Source organism: Mesoplodon bidens, assembly GCF_964165515.1.
Source record: "Mesoplodon bidens genome assembly, chromosome: 19".
Taxonomy (NCBI): Eukaryota; Metazoa; Chordata; class Mammalia; order Artiodactyla; family Ziphiidae; genus Mesoplodon; species Mesoplodon bidens.
The window spans coordinates 27,443,219-27,467,404 of record NC_138179.1 but is presented as its reverse complement, the minus strand read 5'-3'; the positions used below and the strand labels follow the sequence as shown (position 1 = coordinate 27,467,404).

At 45.1% G+C, this 24,186-nt stretch overlaps 1 protein-coding gene across 1 annotated transcript in view; it reads left to right on the top strand.

Annotated features, from left to right (window-relative positions):
* TEKT3 (tektin 3) overlaps positions 1 to 21,648 on the top strand; it is a gene marked incomplete at its 3' end in the record, with an annotated part of 36,025 nt that extends 14,377 nt beyond the window's left edge. The window contains exons 4-8 of the mRNA XM_081219283.1: positions 3,069 to 3,139; positions 6,739 to 6,882; positions 9,241 to 9,463; positions 12,946 to 13,100; positions 21,432 to 21,648. Coding sequence (XP_081075409.1) covers positions 3,069 to 3,139; positions 6,739 to 6,882; positions 9,241 to 9,463; positions 12,946 to 13,100; positions 21,432 to 21,648 — 810 coding nt within the window. The remainder of the gene's footprint in view (positions 1 to 3,068; positions 3,140 to 6,738; positions 6,883 to 9,240; positions 9,464 to 12,945; positions 13,101 to 21,431) is intronic.
* Between the last annotated feature and the right edge of the window lie 2,538 nt (positions 21,649 to 24,186).

The window sequence follows — 24,186 nt, the reverse complement described above, 5'->3', positions numbered from 1 at the left end:
TGACCCATGTCGCATTATAAGTCCTACCCTTTAGTGAGAGCTTACCATCTGCGAGGCACATAATTATCTACCCCACAGCCTAGAAAGGCAGGTGTTATTACCCTTCGTTTATAACTTGCCTTTGCTTCCAGCATTTGCAAAGGCAGCATTGGACCTGGGCTATCTGATGCCAGAGCACGTCTTTAACCACTATTCCACCCAAGACCCAGGGGGGTGAGGCAACAGGGGGCGGTTTGCTTGAGGTGAGGGCACACCAAAGGCTGTGAAGTCTCTATTCCACCTCCGCGCTCTGCCACCCCATCCCAAGACCACAGCTCCCAAGAGGAGAACTGTAAGAGATGCTTTGCAAAGGTTTTGCCTGCTCAGATAGTAGGATTAATTCAAGGTTCTTCAAATGCTTGGATGTGATTCCTTGTTCTCTTTCCATCTTAAGCCACAATGTATTCATTTTGGCCACTGAGACTCTGAGAAACTCAGAGAAGTCACTGCCACCCTTTTATTCTTGGGGTCTATTTTTCCTCCCCAAGTTCGGGATCCAGAAGGGGGGGCACCACTTGCCAGGCTCCTAGTGTGTGGTTCTTGGGTTTTCTGCCATGACCTTCACTTCCCTGGGTGTCAGGTGGCAGCTATCGGTCTGATTACATCTGGGCTCTTCTCACACTTCTGCCCTCTGTCTGTACCCACCACCTTCTGGCAAACTTTCTTCTCACGGGCGATTGAGGGAATAAGGCCCTTGCCCTGCAGTCACTTCATGGAGGCGTTTCCAGACCAGCCCCGTGTGTGAGTGCGGATTAGTAGGTAAGTTAGCATTGGGGACAGTTATGAAAGTCTTTGGTTTCAGGCATTCCCTATTCCAAGGAAGCCTTCTGCTTCCAACCACGATGTTCACCATACGACATTATTTAAATTCAAATATAAAAATTAGTGTTAAAAAAAAAAAAAAAAAAAAAGAAGGGCTTCCCTGGTGGCGCAGTGGTTGAGAGTCCGCCTGCCGATGCTAGGGGACGTGGGTTCGTGCCCCGGTCTGGGAAGATCCCACATGCCGCGGAGCGGCTGGGTCCGTGCGACATGGCCGCTGAGCCTGCGCGTCCGGAGCCTGTGCTCCGCAACGGGAGAGGCCACAGCAGTGAGAAGCCCGCGTAACGCAAAAAAAAAAAAAAAAAAAAAAAAAAAAAAATTAGTGTTGAAGGGTTTTTTTATAGCAAGAGTCTCATTAAATGTAATTTTTTCCACTGAAAGTTCCAGGAATTCCCTCTGTGTGAATTGTGTACACATAGCATAAAAGCTCACTGGGATTTTGGGTTTTAAGTGGTATTTTCTAAGCAGTATTCCATGTATCCTTTGCCAACACCTCCATGAAATGGCTACACACACACACACACACACACACACACACACACCAAGCCATAGAGAAAGATGAAGACCGAACAACAAAAAAAAATCAAAGACACGCACAACCTACAGTGAGAATGTGTGAGAAATCCTTGCTGACTATAAGGGCAGGGGGACTGGGAATTTAGTTTTTCATTTACTCCAATCATTCAGAGTATCAAAGAATCAGGCAGGAGGGTTATCACTGAAATAAACTCTAGGCATAGTATTTTTATGTTAACCAATTAAACAATAAAAGAATAAGAAGACTATATAGTTGAGTTAACATTGGAGTGAAGAGGACTCTAAAATCAAATGAACAAAGGCAGAAACCCAAAGGGAACATTTGATAGTTTGATGTCATAGAAACCATAAATGTCTATGTATCAAAAACACCACACACAAAATATAAAGGCAAGAGCCAAACTGGTAAAAAAAATATAAATATATATATGTGTCATATAATGGGAAAGGATTGAATTTTAAATACAAGCATATTTAGAAATAAGAAAAACATAACAGAAAAGGTAGACAAGCACATGAACAGGTGGTTCACAAGAGAAGAAAGTCAAATCATGAACAAATACCCAATCATAATATTAACCTGCAAATCTGAACAAGTGTGCTTTTATTGGGGGGTGGTCTTTCATGTCGGCAAAGATTGAGAGGAATCATAGTGTCTACTGGGTGTGTGAGGTGAGGAAACTCACACTCATTTATTGTGGTAAATGGGTACAACTTTTCTGAAGGGCAATTTGGTTGTACTTGTCAAAACCTTGAAAAAAGGCATCCCCTTTGGTGGTGTCTAAATATTTTTGAGCTTGTTCATCACAGTATAGTTTTATGTCATGGGAAAATGTTCAAGTTTCATGTTCAGTGTTCAGTATGATCACTTTTCACTTGAAAAAGTGGTAGCAATGGTTATGTACACTTTTAAAATGTCTTCTAGGTGCTATTTTGGGTTCCCAAATTTTGTAATGTGAATATGAATTTCAGAGGGAAGTAAATATTTATTTAAAACATCTCTGCTACCACACAAAATCTACAAAATCTCTGCTATACATGTAACTATATACATCCTAGCAGCATCAAAATGCCGTGTGCGTGGCCAAGCAGAGTGGCATGGATAGGGCAGATTTTATACGAGTATAGCAGCTGGGCTGCAGGGCAGAGGCAGGACAAGGGGAGAGCTGGCCTCCTAGGGTGGAGGTTGGCCTCCATTTGGAACAAATAGCTGGGTCTTTTGGGGGTCACATGCACTGCCTGAGAGAACTGCCTTTTAGGCTGTCCTTTTCCCTTCCAGATTCACTTTTCTTGGAAGAACACTTAGTATAGAAGAAGCCATGCATTAAATTCAACCTTGTGTATCACCAGAACTTGATTGATTGATTGACGGATTCAATTAAAGACCAGAGATAAAAAATAAAGAAAACTCCTAAAATTTTACCCCTGTCCCAACTTGTTCCATAATATATTTCCCTAAAGCCCTGTAAAGGGTGAATCTCAGTCTTATATTAAGACAGCAATATCGTGGGGGCGTATAGGTAAATCAGTGGGTATAACATTCTTTTCTTGTTTTACTTCACGATTTTCCCAGAAACAGAGTTTTCCTTCATCAGTGTTTTGTTACATTGTTGACTCTGAATGTTATGTTCAATATCAAAACATTAATGTGGCTTTTTTTTTCACTTGAATAGGAGGTTGATACTATTCTGTGTTGTCAAGAAAGGATGAAGCTGCATTTGGACAAGGCCGTTGCCCGCCTGGCGTAAGAGCTTTTACCTCTCTATACGGTTGAAACGCTGTCCTGAAACTGTACTTCCACGCTTCCCAATCAGATTTCTCTTAGCTTCTTATGTAAGGATTTCTTATACATGGACACACATCCGCATGCACATACACGTTTTTATTTAGAAGGTAAAATGAGTACTTGGGGCACTTACTTTAAATTTTTATTTAAAGAAATAATTTTCACAATGCTTCAGGAAGGATTTTTATCCTACCTTGAAGTGTGGCTAAGGTTACTTTTAACTCAAAAGACTTTTATTCTTTGATAAGAGATAGACTTGTACACGTGCAGCCCGACAGCTGGAACAGCGATGAACTGTGGCACACTTTTATATTTACTTTCCACTTCTCCTTAAAAACTCAGCCTTCTCTGGTTTCTCGGCAACCGTGGTACATGGTCCTTGGTGCTGTGATTACACCACTGCATTCACTGCATCCATTGCATTGGAATTGTTCACCCATCCTACTCTCTAGCAGAATACAAATTCTTCTTCTCTTGGCAATAGTAGACAGTAGGTACTTAACATTTATAGTGGGGGTTGGCGGCAAAGAATACTAGTCAAAGCAGGGTTTGAAGCAATGATAACAGCTGTCAGCATAGGAAAAATATTGGCCGAGCCTGTCGCCTTATAGGACTAGAAAGGTCAACGTTCATTTGGTGACGGCCATGGAAAGAAGTAGTGTTGAATATGTCACACAGAGGAAATGATGATTCTGCCTATACTGATGTTGTCAGGGGTAGCGTGTAATGTAAACAAAGGAATAGTTGTTCTAAAGGTGGTGGTTCTTCTCACTCAGTCTGCTGACCAGCAGGATTGATGCTATGAAGGTCGGTTAGGTTCAGATGGCTGAGATCTCTCTCAAGCTGTGATTGGAAGGGCTCCTTAATTCAGAAATCGGTGAGGATAGCTAAGGATTGGCTAAGGATAACCGACTGCCACTTCCGATATTAATTTCTGGTTTCTGCTCCCTGGAAATTACAGAAACAGTTTAGGGTGGTTCCAATGATTGTTCTGTTTTCTTCTGGTCCAGTTCCTAATCCTCATTTTTTTTTGTAATCTAAAATCTGCTGTCCATCTTCCATGTCCTTTGCTTTTTAATCCACAGTGGGCAAAATGTCCACCTCATTTCCTGGGGTGGTCTCTCCAGGGTCTGTGGGAGCCGGGATCTCTAACATGGTTACTGGGCTCGGTCCAGCAAAGGTGATGGGAGGAAGGTTTTCAGCTCCACTTGTCTTGAAGGAACAATTAAGGGAGGAACATGAGATGGGCTTGGATCTCAGCTGAGAATGGAATCTCATTAGAAACCAACATGGAGGCCTAGATCTCTCCCATCTTGGGCTCTAAGACGGTGGATGGATAGAAGGCCTTCCTAAGGAGGCTCTGAGGTCAGGTCAGAGGAGGTCAAGGGTGTCAGCCCAAGAGAGGAAGCCCGGGGAGCATCTTGGTCCCAGACCACAGATGAGAAAGACCTAAAATCCCAGAGTTTCAACCCAGTAACCTGAACTCTGAAGCAGCAGGGATGCAGCTTCCTCTCCTTTCCTCCTCTGCACACACACGCTGATTTAGAATTCACAAAATGCAGATGACCTGTGTGCTGCTATCCTCATTTCCACTTTACAAACAACAAAACAAAGAGCTTTGACAGGTCAAGTGACTTACCTGAAGGCACAGGCCAAGTTAAAGAGAATTAGCCCCTTCAGTTCCACACAGGCTTTCCTGGGTGGCTCCTCTATGCCAAGACCTTTTTTAGGCACCGGGAATAGAGAATGTCTAGGATCATCCAGTTCTCTGGCTTTTTCAGATGCTCTCTGTATGCGATTGCACAGTTTTTATTTCTAGCCCAGACTTTTCTCCCCAATTCCAACAACCCACTTGGTACCTCCTCTTGGGTGTTTACTGGACACTCAAACATAAAGCAAGACCTGCTGTCCTCTCCCCCAGCCCTCCAACCCACCCATAGATTTGCCCACCTCTGCTGATGGAATCCTGCTATTCCAATGGCTCAACTTTGGCTTTGTTTTTTTTTTTGCTCCAGAGCCTGTGCTCTTTATTTATTTATTTTTTAACATCTTTATTGGAGTATAATTGCTTTACAATGGTGTGTTAGTTTCTGCTGTATAACAGAGTGAATCAGCTATACATATACATATATCCCCATATCTCCTCCCTCTTGCGTCTCCCTCCCACCCTCCCTATCCCACCCCTCTAGGTTGTCACAAAGCACTGAGCTGATCTCCCTGCACTATGTGGCTGCTTCCCACTAGCCATCTATTTTACATTTGGTAGTGTATATAAGTCCTGGTTCCATCTTTAAAGCATCTCCAGAATCTGAGCACTTCTCACCTCCTTCACTGCCGCCCCGTTGGTCCAAGCCACCCCCATCTCTCACCTGGGTAGCCTCACCGGTCTGCTCATGGGGTCTCTCTGTCCCCTGCAGTCCGTTCTTAACCCCACACCAGAATGATCCTTTAAGATTGTAAGTCGGTGGTCTCTCATTCCACTCAGAGGAAAACCTGACACATTCCAATGGGCAGCAAGGTCTGGTTCTCCCTCTGCAAGTCTTGGTATCACCTGCTTGAGCAGAGTCCTACCCTGACCATCCTATTTAGAATCATCGCTCACATTCCTGGCCCCCTTTTTCCTGCTTTGTTTTCTGCATTGTTCTGCTAACAAACCACAGGATTTGCTTATTCCTTATGGGGACTGCCTGTCATCCCCCTGTAGGATGTGAGCTCCTCTAGGGAAGAGACATTTGCTTTGTCCGTGATGCATCCTGGCAGAGAGTAGGCATTCTGTAATGATATGTGGAATGGACTATGCCACAAATCAGGACGTGGCTCACCTGTCACCCACGCCTGCCCCACCGGCCTGTCTCTTTGGGACTGAGCTGCCTGCTGGGTCCTCTCTCTGCATGGCAGGGCAGGAACGCCAGGCATCTCAGAGCTCACCAAGTCCTCTTCCTTCCCAGGAGGGTTCTGGCGGGAGCGGGAGGCTGGGGGCTGCCAATTCCTGGCCTCTTTCCACACGCTGACTCCTGCTGGGGAGGTCCATTTTGACCCTCGGTTTCTACCTCCAGACCTGGAACAACTGCAAAGTGAGGTCATTTACAGCTGGAGGGAGGCTGGCTGTGAATACCTCCTAACTTCTCAGGGAATTGCACTCTAGGAATGGAGGAGACAGGGGTTAGGTTGTAGCTGAGGAAAAGGAAGAAGGAAAGGGAGGCACAGATGTGGACAGATTGCTCCAAACCAGTGTCCTGTCTGGAGCGGTTTGGGTACTGGGAAGATGGGCCCCAGCCTGGGGGAGCTCCAGATACCAATTTCTGTGTGTCTGCACGTCTCATGCCCATGGAAGGGACAGCGTGGGCAGGGCTCTCATCGCCCACATGTAGGGACAGCTCCAGGGGAAGCTGCTTTTAATGGAGAAGTTGGACATCGTGGGAAGGAGGAGAGACCCAGAGAGCAGTCACGGGCGCGCGTGGGGGGTGGAGGTGGGTCCCCACCCCGAAGGGCCGTCATGCTTCCTCCTGTGACATTGTTCCCTTAGCCTGAAGCTCCGTCCCCCTTCTGTGTTTTAGAGCCAACAGAGCTTCCCAGCACGAGCTGGAGAAGGACCTGAGTGACAAGCAGGCGGCTTGCCGCATCGACGATAAATGCCACCACCTGCGAAACACGTCCGACGGCGTCAGCTACTTCCGCGGAGTGGAGCGGGTGGATGCCACGTGAGTAGGGCGCGTGCCGCCTCTGTGATTTCCATGTCGCTTAATTCATTCTCTCTCCTTTCAAAAGGATGCAGCGCACAGGTAAATCAGAGATCCTGGGAGGATGCGGAAAGGTAAGAGGCACCTGCTGTGGACAGGTCGTTAGTAAGCACGGTGTTCTGCAGACACTTGCATCCTGTCATCTTTTGTAGAAGAATATTCATTGTTTATATTTCTAACTGTGAAAATAGCACCTGCTTGAGGCAGAAAAACCTAGAAAACACAGTTAAGCACAAAGAAAATAAAATGTTACCAATGTATCGGATGCCCCGGTCGTGGGCCAGGGGTGGGAAGTACAAGCTGAAAAACAGCTGAATGTTGAATAATTTATTTCCACTCTTTCTTAGACCTGCCCCGTCCATGGTTTCTTTGCCAGGCCCCTGCATACGATCTTGGGTTGATGCTCTTTTCTCTATGAGAGGGCCTGTCTTTCTGCATCTTGATAACCCTGTTATTTTTCTTTACCATCTTATAAAAATGGTCCTGTCGCTTTCACATCTCTTTGGAAAATAGTGGCATAGAACATGACAATGAATCAACTTGATAGAGGTGAAATTCACCTATGCTAAAACGCATTTGGTGTTAGTGTACATTTTGATGAGTTTTAACAAATTTCTATGCCTATGTAACAGTGACCACACTCATGGCCCCTCCCCCTTTTAAAGGGACTCCCTTTAAAGCTTCCTTTAGGGCTGGTCACCCCAAAGCAGATCCCCTCTTAGCTATTCTGTAATAAGAGCAGCAACAGGTACCAACTTTCTTCAGGTGTGGATCAGATTCAGACCCTAGGTCCTAAGTGGTCCCCATGAGGTGCCTCTTACTTAATTTGAGGAGAGCAGGAAGCATCTTCCTTTTCTCTTTCTGGGGTGGACGTTGGGGGGGTGTTGGTTTGGGATCGAACCACACACACTCTGACCACTTGGTCCTCCATAAAGGGCCTCATCTATTTCCAGCATGAACTCTTAGCCGTCTCTTTAGGGTGTCAGGGTATGGAGCAGATAGGATGTTATTTTTGGTCATCATGGCCTGCACTAAAACCTTAATCGACAGTAAGAGTCTCATTTGATATCCTATTACACCATCAAGCAAAGAAACCACACAGAGAGGCCCAGTGTTAACAATTTACTGTCAGTCCTTCTAGCATTCTTCCACTCATGTAGATATCGATTTATATTTTTAAAGATTGGTATTACACATGTACTGTTTGTATAGCCTGTCTGATTTTTCACTTCCGGATATGTCAAATACATTGTTTGTGAAAATATTCTTCTACAGCCTGAGTTTGCATGCTGTATGGATTACTTTTTAAAAGGTACCATAATTTACTCAAATTTTTCTTTACTTTGGGACACTTTAGGGTGTTTCCAGTGTTGCAGGGATTGGCATGAACATTGCTAAAAATGAATCTCCTTACATAGACATCTTTGGGTTATTTCCTTAGGATCAATTTCTGAAGTGGATTGATACAGCGATTAGCATGACCCCTGTGCAGTGATGATGTGCCAATTCAGAAAGCATTCTGTATTTTTAGTCCAGGGATATAAAGTACAGCATGGTGACTGGTTAACAATACTCTATTGCATATTTGAAAATTGCTAAGACAGTAGATCTTAAAAATTCTCATTCAAGAAAAAAGGTTTGTAACTGTGTGTGATGGTGGATGTTGTTAGCTAGACTTACTGTGGTGACCATTTTGCAATGTATCCATAAATCAAATCATTATGTTGCACACTTGAAACTAATATAATGTTATATGTCAATTCGATTTCAATAAAAACACTTTCTGAAGTGGAATTTCTGAGTTATACACATTTGCTCTCCGGCATGGCCGTACCAATTCAACTTTCCTACCTGCAGGATGAGAGAATCTTTTTCTAAACGTGCTCACCAGAAAATTATCATTCTCTTAATTCTTTGTTAGTCTGACAAAGGGTTGTTAACATGTTGTTGTTTTCGTTAGTACCACTTTGATTAGTCCTGAGGTTGAATATTTTTTCGTAATGCTTATGGGGCCGGTGAGACACATTTCTAATGAATGGATATACTCATACCCTTCCTTCACCAATCCTTTCCCCCGCCCCTGCACATCGGCAGAGGACTTAATTTATGCTGCGGATTTACAGAGAGAAAGCAGTCAAACAAGGAGCAATTAAGAAAATTTTAAAAGAAGTTTTGCTCTGATGTTTACACTTCATGCAGTAAAACCAGGATCAAGCGATTTGGGGTTTTTTTCTTTCTCAGGATGAACGGTTGCCTATGGAAAATCTAGGCTGATGCATCATTGTTTCCATTGTCTGGGTCTATTTCTTTTTTCTTCAGGGTCTCAGTGCCCGAGTCCTGGGCCAAATTTACCGACGACAATATTCTTCGCTCCCGGAGCGAGAGAGCTGCCTCTGCGAAACTAAGAGACGACATCCAGAACCTCCTGGTGGTGACGGCCAACGAGATGTGGAATCAGTTCAACAAAGTGAACCTGGCTTTTACCAGCCGCGTTGCTGAGACTGCAGATGCTAAAAATAAGATTCAGATTCACCTCGCAAAGGTAAGCCAAGCGCTGGGAGGCCCCCGCAGCTGACCTGGACAGAGGGATCAGGGGGCCCTGGGACCACAAATCTCCACCGTAAGGCACGTGACTTCCTGGCCATACAGACTAAGAAAAATGAAAACTGGTACAAAGTGCACCATTTATTTTAGCCAGGTAGCTAGGTGTCAACATGAAATTGGAATCCAACATGAACTGGAAATGGGAACACAAAGAATGCACTATGTCATGAAAGGTTCCTAGTATTTAATAGAAACAAAAATATTATTATTAACATTCAATGAATCACCGTATGTAACTAGGAAGTGAATTTATTATTAGAACATATGGTAGGGATGTTTTCTGTTAAATTATTTCAGGCCTTTTTTTCTGGAATACAAAACCAAATACAGGAAACTATTAAGTGGTTCAAAATGTTTCTGATATTGAACCTTTTACCGTGCTTTAAGTATAAGTGTTTTATAAGGACAATAAGATGAAAGATTTAGGCAGAATTCATGGGTTTCAAGATAAACAAGGTGCTCTTGCTTTTTTAATATCGGTCTTGGAGTCCTTATTATTTCTGTGGATTGTACTGCATATAGCTTTTTGGTTTTGTTTCTTAATTTAAGTTTTATTTTATATTGGGGTATAGTTGATTTATAATGTGTTAGTTTCAGGTATAGTGGTTCAGTTATCCATATATACATATTCATTCTTTTTCAGATTCTTTTCCAATATAGGTTATTGCAGAATATTGAGTAGTTTCATTTCTCTCTTTTTTTTTTTTTTTTTTTTTTTTTTTGCGGTACGCGGGCCTCTCACTGTTGTGGCCCCTCCCGTTGAGGAGCACAGACTCCGGACACGCAGGCTCAGCGGCCATGGCTCATGGGCCCAGCCGCTCCACGGCATGCGGGATCTTCCCGGACCGGGGTATGAACCCGTGTCCCCTGCATTGGCAGGCGGACTCTCAACCACTGTGCCACCAGGGAAACCCTCATTTCTCTTTTTAAGAACCTTCCCATGTTGGCTGTGTTGCTCTCAGGAGATATCATCCTATTGAGGGCACTGTGTTTTCCCAGGCTGCAGTAATTTACCTTTCCTTCTCATGGTGTCTTCTTTGGGCGATACACATCTGTTGGGTCAGACAGCTTCTACATCCGGTGAAGGGAAGAGAGAAGGATAAAATGTAGTTTTTGTCCCAGGAAGCTTATATTTGTGGAGAAGGTGCGCGTAATATGAAAAGCTCATGCACAATGAAAAACAATAGAAAATGACAAATCGTGGTTGCCAAATAGCCAATACAGAAATTGTTCTGGGAGTTTGGAGGAAGAAGCAAACATTCAGGTGGAGCAACATCATGAACAAAGCCTCGGGAGGCATAGCCAATCAGAGGTTGAGTCAGGTCTGTAAAGAGACCCTGTGGCTGGCGCAGACGGTGTGTGTCCCTAGAGAGAGAAGCTTGGAGAGGCAGGTGAAGCCAACCGTGGAAGTCATTGGTGGGAAGGCGTCCCCTGGGCAGTGAGGGGCCATCTAAAGGCCTTTTATCGATAGAAGGCTGACATGATGGAGTCCCTTTGTTCAACAAAGTTTTGTTTACTACTGTATTCGTTTGCTCTGGCTGCCGTAACAAAGCCCTACAGACTGGGTGGCTTAAACAACAGAAATTTATTTTCCCACAGTCCTGGAGGCTGAAGTCTGAGATCAGGTTATCAGTGGGGTTGGTTTTTCCTGAGGCCTCTCTCCTGGGCTTGTGGACGGGCGCCTTCTCCCACATCATCACGTGGTCTTCCTTCCCTCCATGCCTGTCTGTCTCCTAATCTCTATAAGGACACCAGTCAGATTGGATTAGGACCAACACTAATGACCTCATTAAAGAACTTCATTAGCTCTTTAAAGGCTCTACCTTCAAATACAATCACATTCTGAGGTCTGGGGGTCAGGACTTCAACATATGGATTTGGGGGGGTTGAGGAGGATAGAATTCAACTCATAACAGCTACATTCAAGGTGCTGTGCCAGGGGCTTTGGGGTGTACACACATGACGACTCACTGACCCTGCCATCTTGTGTCTTGTGTGAGACAAGACATGTACGTAGAAAATGATAAGTTCCATCAGAAAAGTGCAGACAGAACCCTTTGGAGCTACAGATAAAAGGTTCCGTTTGTTTAGCAGAAGGAGCAGTTATTTCCAGTGGTGAGAGATGGGGGTGGCTTCGTGGAGTGGGGAGCCCTTGAGGGTGGCCTTGGTGATAGAACAGTGTAATCATTTTCAGCAGGTGGTTGAAAGCTTGGAAGAGAGGGCAAAGCTTAACTGAAAGGTAAAAGAGTTCCTGGCTTTCACAAGTGCTGAAGCTGTGTGGTTACAGGAGGTCTCTGCAGGGAGCAAGGAGGTAGCAGAGAAGGGTCAAGGGCAGCACCTTGCACTGGAGTGAGGAGAAGGAGTTAGAGACAAAATCAGGGATTAGGATAGCAGTTGGCCAGAGCAGTAAGCAAGGCGAGGGTTTCAAGGGAAGGGATACTCCAGAGAGGCCTCATCATTGACTTTGACCGCATGGTCTCACCAGAGCAACCAGGGCCAGAGACAGGATACGGGGGCCGCTGGGAGGTTAGGTGGGTGGCACGTGGAGGGAGTAGGCAAGGCCATTGCTGCTGAGTCCATGTGTCTGTGAACTTGAGGAGAGGCTGGGAAGGTACCAGCCGGAGAGGACCCAGTGGGATTGGATGAGAGCGTGGTGGGGAAGGCATGAGGGTTCAAAGGAATTTGGGTGATGGTTGGGGGGCATCTCCAGGCCACAGGAAAGCGGCTGAAGAAGAGGGGACTAATGGGGGGGTGTGTGGAGACATGGGGGGGCAGAGGTCAAGGTCGTAGGTGAAGGAGAAGGCAGGGTTTTCAGAGCACAAGAAGGGGGCTTACTTGTCAGGAGAGGAAGATGAACCAGGGAGGGATTCAGGTTTAGGTAACTGAGGGAGCTTCTTTAAGGAGAGAAGAATATAAAATTGGGATTACCAGATTACCAGTGTGCTCCTCCCTTGCGAGGGAGACACCCCAAAGCTTGACCTTGCTTTGCTTCAAGGAAAACCTCTCTGAGGAGAGGCAACAGGAAGAAAAAGAGGCAAGGATGCGCCGATGTGGGAGGGAAGCGGGGGCCCTCAAAGCTGCTGGCCTCCCTCTTCTCGGAGTCACATGCACAGTGTATCAGTAAATATCTAGAGCCGGTGATCTGAGGGAAAAGGAGAAAGCGAGCTCGGATTTGCGTCATTCACCCATTTCTGTGGCCTAGGTGCTCGCAGGCTGAGTCGGGAGGAGATGCTCTCCAAAGGGTGGGAGCAGGTGCTGCGCCTCCCAGCGCGGGTCCCGGGATGGGGCTGCTAGGAGGAGGCCCTCAGGCAATCCTCCTCCCCATCAGAGGGGGAGGCCCGGCCCCAAATGCACGGGTCGGGGAGCAGGTTGTTGAGGGCACGGCACCAAAGCCTCGGGCGTTTGCTTCTCCTGGTACAGACCCTGCAGGAGATTTTCCAGACGGAGATGACCATTGAATCCATCAAGAAGGCCATCAAGGACAAGTCTGCCTTCCTGAAGGTGGCTCAGACCAGGCTGGATGAGCGTACGCGGAGGCCCAACATAGAGCTCTGCAGAGACATGGCTCAGCTGCGGTGAGCGAGGGAGAGGCGGGGGTGGGGGAGGACCAGGTGGGGGTCACGGTGATGGGGAGGGGGGTGCCCTCAGGGCCAGCTCGGGCTCCTCTGGGGAAACCCCCAGGCTGCCGGCAGCTCGAGCTCCTAAGGCTCGTCCACCAGCCCACGGGGATGTGGAGCGGCCTAGTGATGGTCACGGTGCTAGAGCCTTCTTTAAAGTGTCAGTAATGGGGTTCGTGTTTAACAGCCCGGAGTTTCGGTTTGGGATGATAAAAAGTTCTCGAGGTGGAAGGTGGTGATGGTTGCCGAGTTTGTGAATGTACTTAATGTCAGGAAATTAAGAGCTGAGATGGTAAATTTTGTGTTATGTCTATTTTACCACGACTAAAACAAAAGGGAAATGACATCAACACTACACACAAGATTAGTGTTAACACGTAGCCTCATTCAGGGGGTGGAGGTGGTGTTGGGCTCCTTTGCACCTGCCTGGAGTGTCCGGAGTTTCCAGATCCCCTGTCTCGGAAACAGTATAGAGGTTGGCCGCTGTGTGTGTCCGAGTGCCCCTGACTCATCGGAAAAGGGACTTTGGGTACCAACTCCCCCCACAGTCTGTTTGCTCTCACCGTTGCTCTCATCCGCTTCTCTGGGTGCTTCATTCCTGCTCTCATCGTTAAGAGCATCCTCAGGATCCCCGATACCCCGATGGCTCATTTCAGCTCATTTCAGTTTGTTCTGTTCTTGATAGAAATTGAAAGCAGCTGGTCATCATAAAGCATCCCGCACGTGTACATGGTGGGAGGGATCTGACACTACACTTCATCTTCTGGACACTAGGTGTGTTTTATTCTTCTTATTTTAACTTGGAAGATCCCTTTCAGGATGGGCTTGAATGGAATTGGCCACGCTCCCACCCCCATTCTGGCTTCGTTTCCAATTTCTCAGTACCTGCCTATCTGCCTCTTTCTGGATTTCATCATTGCTGTGCTTAGGTCTTGAAACACTTTGTGCAGAAGCAAATCAAGTTTATAGCAACTGGAGGAACGAAGCAGCAGCGCTTGAACTGGAGCAGTGGGAGAGACCACTAGCCTTGTAGTCTGCCTGGTCCATGATTGAATTCCCTTATATCCTAGGGACAAAGCGACTTGGAGCTCTTACCCAAGGAACAAGCCGTGGGGTGAGGCTGTGGATTCCCTTCAGGGAAGGAAAGGGTGCTCTTTGTGAGGCCAAGAATGAGAAAGATGATGATAAAGGTAGTGATGGTGACAATCACAATAGCTGTGGCCATTTATTGATCTTATTCTGTGCTGGGCACTGTCCTGCATACTTTACTTTATGCATTATCTTCAATTTACAAATAAGTAAATGGAGGCAGAAGCGGGCTGAGTGACGGTGACCCAGCTGGCAACTGCTGGGAGGAAGGAGAGACATAGTTAGAATCCTTGCCCATCTCCCTGCTGAGCTCCGTTCAAACAAAGCAGCAATTTGCTTCTGCTTCCCCATGTCTCATTGTATGGGGCCTTTGCCACCCCCCGTCCTGTACCTCAGCTCATCTGGCCTTCTCCATGCCCACATGGGATGGGTCAGCAAAACAGGTGCTGTATCCTCATCTCACTCTCACACAGGATAAAACAGAGGGTCACAGAGGAGACGTTACTGCAAAACACCCTCCATGGACAGCACGCGTGTTGTCTGTGTTGGATGCTAAGAGATGTGCTCTAGAATAGATTCAAATGGGCTTCATCTCCCACAGTAGCTGCATTTCTTCTAGTGGAGCTGTCGTCTGGGCCATCACCATGGAGGAGGTCACCCAGGCCACATGTTTCTCCAAGTGGGTTCCACAGAAGCCCTACTCACACACAGCCCATCATTGAGGTGAAGCGGCCTGCCACTCTGGAGGCAACCAGTCTGAAGTATCTATTTATTACAGGAACCTGGTAGTGGGATCACACCCATTTGGCCAGTTAGATTAGATCATGAATTGTGGTTTTATGCAAATATTATTGGGAGAAGCTGAGCTGAAGTTTCATGCTCTGACAATTTCTGCGGAGTCATCAAAAGTAGTGACAGGGGACTTCCCTGGTGGCACAGTGGTTAAGAATACTCCTGCCAATGCAGGGGACACGGGTTCGAGCCCTGGTCCAGGAAGATCCCACATGCCGCGGAGCAACTAAGCCCATGCGCCACAACTACTGAGCCTGTGAGCCACAACTACTGAAGCCTGCGCGCCTAGAGCCCATGCTCCGCAACAAGAGAAGCCACCGCCATGAGAAGCCCGCGCACGGCAACCAAGAGTAGCCCTCACTCGCAGCAACTAGAGAAAGCCTGCGTGCAGCAACGAAGACTCAACGCAGCCAAAAATAAATAAATAAATAAATTTATTAAAAGAAAAAAAAAAGTAGAGACGGGAAGAGAGAAATTGTTTGGGTTGCCATGAGACCAACACAGGCTTGCTTTTCAGAAGGGTTTTGAGTCATGGTCGAATTTGACTTTGCAGTTATCAGACAATGAGGCATTCACAGCTGCTTCTGAGAAGCTGAATGATTTTTCCTCTTTTCTCCCCCTTCACGGCTAAACAGAATTTGCTTTTCCTTTACTTCCTGTCGACCCTGCAGTGTGTCTATTTCCTCTGCTCCTTTACTGACTTCAGGACAAAACCTACTTTTGTTTCCGTAAAGATTTCTTGTTAAAATATCGTTGCCAAAAATATGGTCCTAGAGGAACAGCAGTGGAATTTAGGATTGTTATTGAGGGAGGAGGGGATTATTTTTCTTATTCAACTGATCATCCTGAAAGCAACCCTTTGGCTGTCTAGATGGAGAAAACATAAGGACTATAAACTCAGGGGAGTGAGGACGGAGGAAAAGTGCTGTTTTCATTTCAAGACTTTGATTTGCATTTGAACTTTTTCTAAATGGGTGCTTTCAAGAGCAATTCTAAACATTCTTGGCATCCTTGAGGGCAGGCCAGACCAGGCTCTGCTTTACTTAATCTTGATATATTTTTTTCAGACGACGGTAGTTTTATTTATATTTGAATGCAAACTGGTTTTCAATTCTGTAATTTCCCCCAAAATGAGTGGTTTCAGCAGAACGGCTATCTGTCATCTGCCAAGAATAAGGAAACTGAGAGTGGAACGTGGCCTTGAAAGAGGAGGAGAAACATATTTCTAACGGCGAAAGTTGTGGGAGGTGTAGTATCTCTGAGCTGCCTTCACGCAGCGATGGGAAAACCAGGATGTTAGCTGCCTGCATTCTAAGTGTCTGGAATTCCTTTTAAAAAAAATTGGTATTTTAATGTGTCTTTTTTCAGAAGAGCCCTCACAGATAAATTTTCCACTAGACTAATGTTTGGCTGTCAGGAGTGAAGACTCACACGTCACCCTGCTCCGTTCCTACCTTTGGGTTCAGGGTTCCTTTTGAAGCAGTGAAAACAGCTCAGGGAAGGCTGGGAGACGAGAAGCAGGCTGGTGTGATTATAAACAACTCACCCTCATAAATCCCATCACCAGATGTGTCCGACAGCCTCTCTGAAGATCTGTTTCTTTGCTAGTGGTATTGTATACCCTGGGATCTTCCAAAAAGAAACTTACTTTTTAAATCCAACCTGACCTAAACAACAACAAAATATGCTTTTAGCTCAGTTCTCAGATGCTGTGTTTACAGATCTCAGGCCAGAGGAAACTTCCACACTTAAGTTTAATTCCTTCCCTCCCCCATTGGAAGTAAGAAGACAGTTCAGGCTCTAAGATGAAAGGAGATGCACGGTGTGGGTGTGTCTTCACGGCTTGTCGTTGCATCCATGAGCCTTTTGGGGGTGCTCTGTGGTGCTCCCCACCTCGGGCTGGCTGCAGGTGGCTCCCTCTGGCCTGTGCTTCCTCTTCATCACCTGGGGTCTGCTCCTCGTTCTTGGGAGACCCTTGACTTGGACTTGCAGGCAGCTTCCTACCTCCCATCATGGGCTGCATCTCCTAGGACACAGAAGTTGGTCCCCATCCATCAAGCATTTTCTGTGCCCCTGTCAACTGGAGGGGCTGTGGATGTCACTTTCCTGGATCCGATGGCCGGCAGGGAGACTTAGCACACAGGCCATGACAAGCACCCCGAGGGCCACAGAAGGGCTGGTGCTCTTGGAACACACGACATCGGGCAGCGAACTAGTCCCAGGGCTGAGGGAGGGACTTCCCTAAGAAGGGTCTGTCCAGCCGGGCTTTGAGGATGGCATAAATTAGCAGGATGAAGAGTCGGGTAAGAGCATCGTGGGCTGAGGGGACGGCAAGGGTGGAGACCCTGAGGTCAGACACAGAGCAGGGACATTCAAGGACTTGCCTGCACAGTGGAGAGGAAGGGCGCAGGGGCACGGGGAGACAGGCGCAACAGATTTTTACATTTTTACGTAGGGGTGTGAGGAAGAGGGTGGGGTCAAGGATGATCAGAAGACCTTTGGTTTCAGCATCCGCAAGGATGACGTCACCATGGCCTGAGATGGGACAGGCAGGTGGCCTGGGGTGCTGGTGATTCATCTGCTCTGTACCCCACCTCGGCGTGGGTGAGCCCTTGGCGGGCATACCCACCAGGGAGGGTGTGTCCAGAACGTGAGCCTGCAGGGCGGGCCTGGGGAGTCTCCAGACCCCCTTCATTTGTCTGCTGTGACCTTGGATGGAGATGTGATGTTTGCCCTGTCGTGGTTGTCGGTCCAGCCGAGGCACTTCAGGTAACCTCTCTGAGTTCAAGGCCAAAGAGAGTTCAAGTCCCTCAAAATTGTGTTTCCTTTTTGGAAACTATTTATTGTTTTCTTTCTGGCTTTAAGAGCTGTATCTGTTCGTGATAGAAAATCAGAAAATGAAATAAAAAATAAAAATCATCATCAATTCTCCTTGCCGTTGAGGGATAACCACGGTTGCCACCAGGCACGTTAACAAAATTGTGATCACGCTGCATGTAGAGTTCTATATCCTGACTTTTTCAACCAACATTGTATTCTGAGTTTCCTTCCCCAAGGCAAAAACAAATTCTTTTTTAAAAAGTATTGCCTGGGGCTTCCCTGGTGGCGCAGTGGTTGAGAGTCCGCCTGCCGATGCAGGGGACACCGGTTCGTGCCCCGGTCTGGGAAGATCCCACATGCCACGGAGCGGCGGGGCCCGTGAGCCATGGCCGTTGAGCCTGCGCGTCCGGAGCCTGTGCTCCGCAACGGGGAGAGGCCACAACAGTGAGAGGCCCGCGTACCGCAAAAAAATAAATTAAAAAAAAAAAAAAAAAAAAAAAAGTATTGCCTGGGCTTCCCTGGTGGCGCAGCGTTTGAGAGTCTGCCCGATGCAGGGAACACGGGTTCGTGCCCCAGTCCGAGAAGATCCCACATGCCGCGGAGCGGCTGGGCCCGTGAGCCATGGCCGCTGAGCCTGCGCGTACCGCCAAAAAAGAATAAAATAAAAGTATTGCCTGCATAGTATTCCATCGTCTGGCTACGGTGTCCGTTCTCATCAGGATGTTGTTTCCTCTTGTTCTCTCATAATAATACTCTACAGGATAACACAGTGAAGACATTGCTCCTTTATCGTTTTATGTCAAACTTTTCACTTTGTTTAAATTCACAAGTAAGAGAGAGACACGCTCTGATTTTAAAACAAATTCAAACAGTACAGATCCATATGGAGTAAAAAACAAGAGCCTCTTTTCTGCCCTCTCCTCTCCCCCCACCAGCCCACCCCCAACCTCAACCAGCAGCTGCTGATTTGGTGCATCTCCTTAAATACATTTACAATTTGTCCTTTACGAAAAGCAGGGGGCGGAGGGTTTTGAGTAGAGACGTTGTGGCTTTGGTGCCATCTTAAATGAATATCCTGTGAGAGCTAATTTTGGGCCTGACACTATTTTGGTTCTTGTGGTAGGGTTGCCAGATTTTGCAAACTAGCGGCCAGGTAAATATGAATCTCAGATAAACGACGAAAAATTTTTTAGTATTAGTATATCCCCAATACCGCAAGGCATCTTTACACAGAAAACACTTATGGTAAGTAAAAATACTTGTAGTGAATATTATTCAGCCTTAAAAAGAAAGGAAATTCTGACACATGCTACCACATGGATGAGCCTTGAGGACATTATGCTGAGTGAAACAAACCAGTCACAGAAGGACAAATACTGGACGATTCCACTTGTATGAAGTACCTAGTGTGGTCAGATTCATAGAGACAGGAAGAAGAACGGTGGTTGCTGGGGGATGGGGGTCACGGGGCAGAATAGGGGTTAGTGTCGAAAGGGGACAGAGCTGCCATTTTGCAAGATGAAAAGAGTTCTGTGGGTGGAGGGTGGTGATGGCTGTGTGAATGCACATGATGCCACCAAACTGCACACTTAAAAACGGCTTAGATGGTAAATTTTGTTGTTTATATTTCACCGCAGTGAAAAAAATACTTGTACTAAAAACATACATGTTTATCTGAAATTCAAATTTAACTGGGCCTCTTGTGTATTATCTGGGAGCCCTGCGATGTGGGGATGACAAATAGAAATGAGATGGTCTCACCCAAAGGGTCCAGTGCCGAGGCCAACTTCCCAGGTCTCTGCTTCTGGGAGCTGAGTGGGTGGGGCAGGAAATGGGACCCAGTTCCTTATTATGGCCACCAAGACTCCTGATTTCCTTCTTAGCTTTCTGGATAACTGTGAGCGGTGTATAAACACATGTAGGCCGTCTGCCTGTGGGGAGGGCAGTTTATCAATCCCTGGGGCTCAATTTCCTTGTCTGTAGAACAAGGAAGCTGGGCTTGATGACCTCTGCCATTTATCTTCCAGTGGCAAAGTCTGTGAAGCTATAAAATGGTCTTGGTGTAATGATTTCCACACGGTCTGGATATTTTTCTACGATCGTGAAATCCTTTTCCGTCTGCCGCGACGTCCACACCCCTATTCATTCACTGTCACTATTCTCTTTATATTATGGTACATTTTAGTTAATTTCATGCACACCCCCCCCCAAGTCTGCTGATAAATGAACATCCCCAACAAAGAAAACTATAGCTCTGAATCACTGGGCAAAATTTGATGAATTTGGAGTTGGTGGTTTCAACTGACTATATATATATATATATATATATATATATATATATATATATATATATATATATATATGTATATATATACACACATATGTATATATACCTATGAAGTAAGGTAGTCAATAGATAAGTTATTATTCTTATTGTTGTCTTTTATAACCTGTTTAGTATTCTTTCTCTTGATTGACCACATGGTCCCATCCCTTGGATATTATTGGCCAAATCAGAGGGTAAAGGAGTCCTTGCTTAATTGCTCTTTGGGAGGAGAAAGAGTTTCTAAATATAAACACAATAGAAGAAATCACAAAGAAAAAGAAAGATTTAGCTAACCAAAAATTGAAATCTTATGTATAACGAAATACAAGCTAAATTAAAAGGTAAAAAACAAATTAGGGAAAACATTTGCCACAAGCTTAACAGAGAAAAAAAAAAAAAGTAATATGCCTAAAACTTAAAGAGCTTTTTGCCAAAGTTTAAGATAATTAGTAATACCCCAGTAGAAAAATGAGCAAAAGACAGGAAGAGGCAATTCACGGAAAAATAGCAAAATGCCCAATAGACATTTAGGAAAGTTTCACTAATAATCAAAGAAATGAAAATGAAAATGATATCAGTTAAAATAACTTGAGAAGGAGATGCTAGATTTTTTACATGAAATGATGCCTTTTTTCCTTTCTGTCTTGAAAAATGTGTCATGTTTTTCATCATCAGCACAATCAGAACTGCAACTTGTTTCATGGTTTACGTAGCTGATTTCATGGATTATCATTTTCATGTTCCATTAGGTTTTTGACGTTTCGATATTTACTCTGGAACCTTGGGACATTGCTGGGGGGAGGGGCATTATAATTGGAGGAATGCCCCATTAACTAACCCCTCCCCCACCGTAGTTAACAGGTTGGGCTGAATTCTAGCCACTGAATAAAGTTGGGTGTTCCCCTCTTCCTCACTATATAAACAACTTTCAATGATAAAGTAAATGCATGAAAATCGAGCTGTTTCCGTTTTCCCCATCTTTACTATTAAAAAAAAATCAAATGTTTAAAAGTTTACCTTTTAAAAAATTATAATGTTTAATATTCACGTGTATGCGCAGTACATGTATGAAAACTTGCTGGTGTCCCCCGAATATCCTTGGTGTGCCTTTTGGATCGTCCTGTTTGCTTTGCGGCTTTGCAGCGTGAAGTAGCTCTGAGGTTGATGTGACCGGTGGGAATTCAGTAACCACATTCGGCGCCGGTGAAGCTGATAACCAGCGTGACTTCTGCTAACCTAACCAGTGCCTCTTCCCCACGCAGCCTGGTTAACGAGGTGTACGAGGTGGACGACACCATCCAGACCCTGCAGCAGCGCCTGAGGGACGCGGAGGACACCCTGCAGTCGTTGGTCCATACCAAGGCCACCCTGGAGCACGACCTGGTGGTCAAAGCCAACTCCCTGTATATCGACCAGGAGAAGTGCATGAGCATGCGCAGGAGCTTCCCCAGCACCCGGCGGCTGGTGGGCTTCTGCTAGGGCCCCCACCCCTGGACCAGGTGTGATGCTCCCCAGGTAAGACGGAACCAGGGCGCCGCACGCGCGCACTTACATGTGAGCCGATCTATATTCACTTATTAAAGGATCGTATTTATAGACATGTGCCGCGGTCCTGTCTTGGGAAACCTTTCGTTTGCCTCCAAACCTTAGTTCCCGACGGTTTACTAGGCTTCTGGGCCAGAGAAAAACAATCGATGTAATAGACAAGGTAAGAACACTTATTTGTATTGCTCTCATTATTCTCTGTGTAACATGAATGGGCTGGAAAGGAGAAATGTATTTTTTTCTGAGGCCGTGGAGGCAGGTATCCCAGCAGGTGGGTTTTGAGAGAAGGGGAGAGGCCTCTGGAAGGTAGTAGTCAGGGATAGTTTGAGCAAAATCGAAGGTGGAAAAATAGGGAGTGCATTTGGACAATAGTAAGTAGACCAGTCTGGCTGTGATTCGTAACGTAGAGTGTGTATGAAGAAACAGGATGGGTGAGACCCCTGGAAAGTTGGGGGGTGGGTTCAAGGGGAGGGGGAGTGATGGACAGCTCTGTGCAGGGACATGGCCTTGTGAAAGCAACGACCAGGTAAGGAAAGTTTGAATTGGAGAGATGGCCGTGGAAACCAAGAGGGGAGAAGCACAAAGCATGTTACAACAAATCAGCAGAACTCGCTAACCTCACACGCAAGTGAGCTCTGAGGGCCCAGGGTGACAAAAAGTTGCTGACTTTGGGTGGGCCGAAAAATGGGACATCACTTACATTCTAGGAGGTCCTGTCTTATCTCAGGGGTTGCTTATTTTTTTTAAATAACTTTTTCTTTATTACAAATGAAAAACATTTGCTGATATCTGTTTTGGAAAATAGGGAAAAGACACGCACAGAACTCCTTGTAAATTACTTGTTATCACAGTGCCCAGAAATAATCACTGAAGTTGGTCATCATTTTATGGTATATGCTTTTAATCCTTTTTCTGTGACAGTATATGTGTCTATAAAATTTATTTACATATACAGGTAATATGCAGTGTTTATTTACAAATATGTATAATATGTAATGCTTATATTTAAATACATAATTAATAACATTTGGGACCACACTTCTGATTTGTAATCTCCTTTTCCTTATTCATATATTATACTATAAATGGGTTTCCCTGTCATTAGCTGTTAATGCACAGCATCGTTTTTTAAAACCTTGCCTTGGTGTCTCTAAAAACAATAAATAACCACTCTTGGAGATTTCAGAAAATACAGGCGAGGGATAACAGAGTATTTTTCTTTCTCTGTCTGACTTATTTCACTATGTTATTACGTATACGTGGAATCTAAAAAATAAACGAATGAATATAGCAAGACAGAAACAGACTCACAGATACAGAGAACAAACTAGTGGTTACAAGAGGGGAAAGGGAAGCGGGAGGGGCAAGAGAGGGGTAGGGGATTAAGAGGTACAAACTACTATGTATAAAATAAATAAGCACAGGGAAATACAGCCATTATGTTGTAATAACTTTAAATGGAGTTAGTATTTTATTCTATAAAAATATTGAATCACTATGTTGTATGCCTGAAACTAATATAATATTGTAAGTCAACTATACTTCGATTAAAAAAAGAGAAAATACAGATGAGCAAAAGAAGAAAATAAAAATCTTCCATACTTCTAAACTAACTAGATGCTTTGATATACCTATATTCTATTTCTGTATTTTTATGCACATTTTCCTTTCAAAAATGGAATCCCGAATAAAGCAGCCCTTACAAAGCACTTACTTTGGGCTGAAACCATTCCCAGTGCCTCGTTCACCTCAACTCATTTACTCTTTTTGCACTTGAAAATGTATACTCTTTCCATGTCATTTAATCCCTTTCCATAACTTCATTTTAATGGCTTTTTAATATTCCATTGTCCTGAGGTTTTAGAATGTTCTATGACCAATTCCCCATTATTGAATATTTTTGTTGTGCCTGACTCTTCTTTATCACAATGTAGCCGTGATTTAATCTTGTTAGTGAAATGTGTGCAAACATCTTTAATATTTTGCTTAAGATAAGTTCCTAGATCTGGAGTCATTACATCAGAAGTCAGGCACACATTGAAAAAGGCTTTTACAGTGTATTATCAAATTGACCTCCTGAAACTTTATGTTACTCAGCACTCCACCACCAGCCTGTAAGAGGGCCCTGTCTTTCTGCATCTTGATAATCCTCTGTTATCTTTCTTCAGCAGCTCATCTTTAGTAAATAGTGATGTAGAACATTGTTCACTGGACCCTTGAATTTCTTCTGTCAGTTGCTAGTCCTTGTTATTTGCCTGTTTCCCCCGAGTATTTATCTTTTCTTCATTTGTTTTTTAGAGTTCTCTGTATATCAATCATGTGACACTTTCATCCTATGTACTGAGCATATATTCTTTGTATGCCACTTGCCTTTACATTTTGCTTATGGTTTTTAATGTTCAGAGGCTGAAACGTGTAAATACTTCCGTGATGATTTATTTCTTTGGAGTTACACCAGAAAAGCTCTTCTGC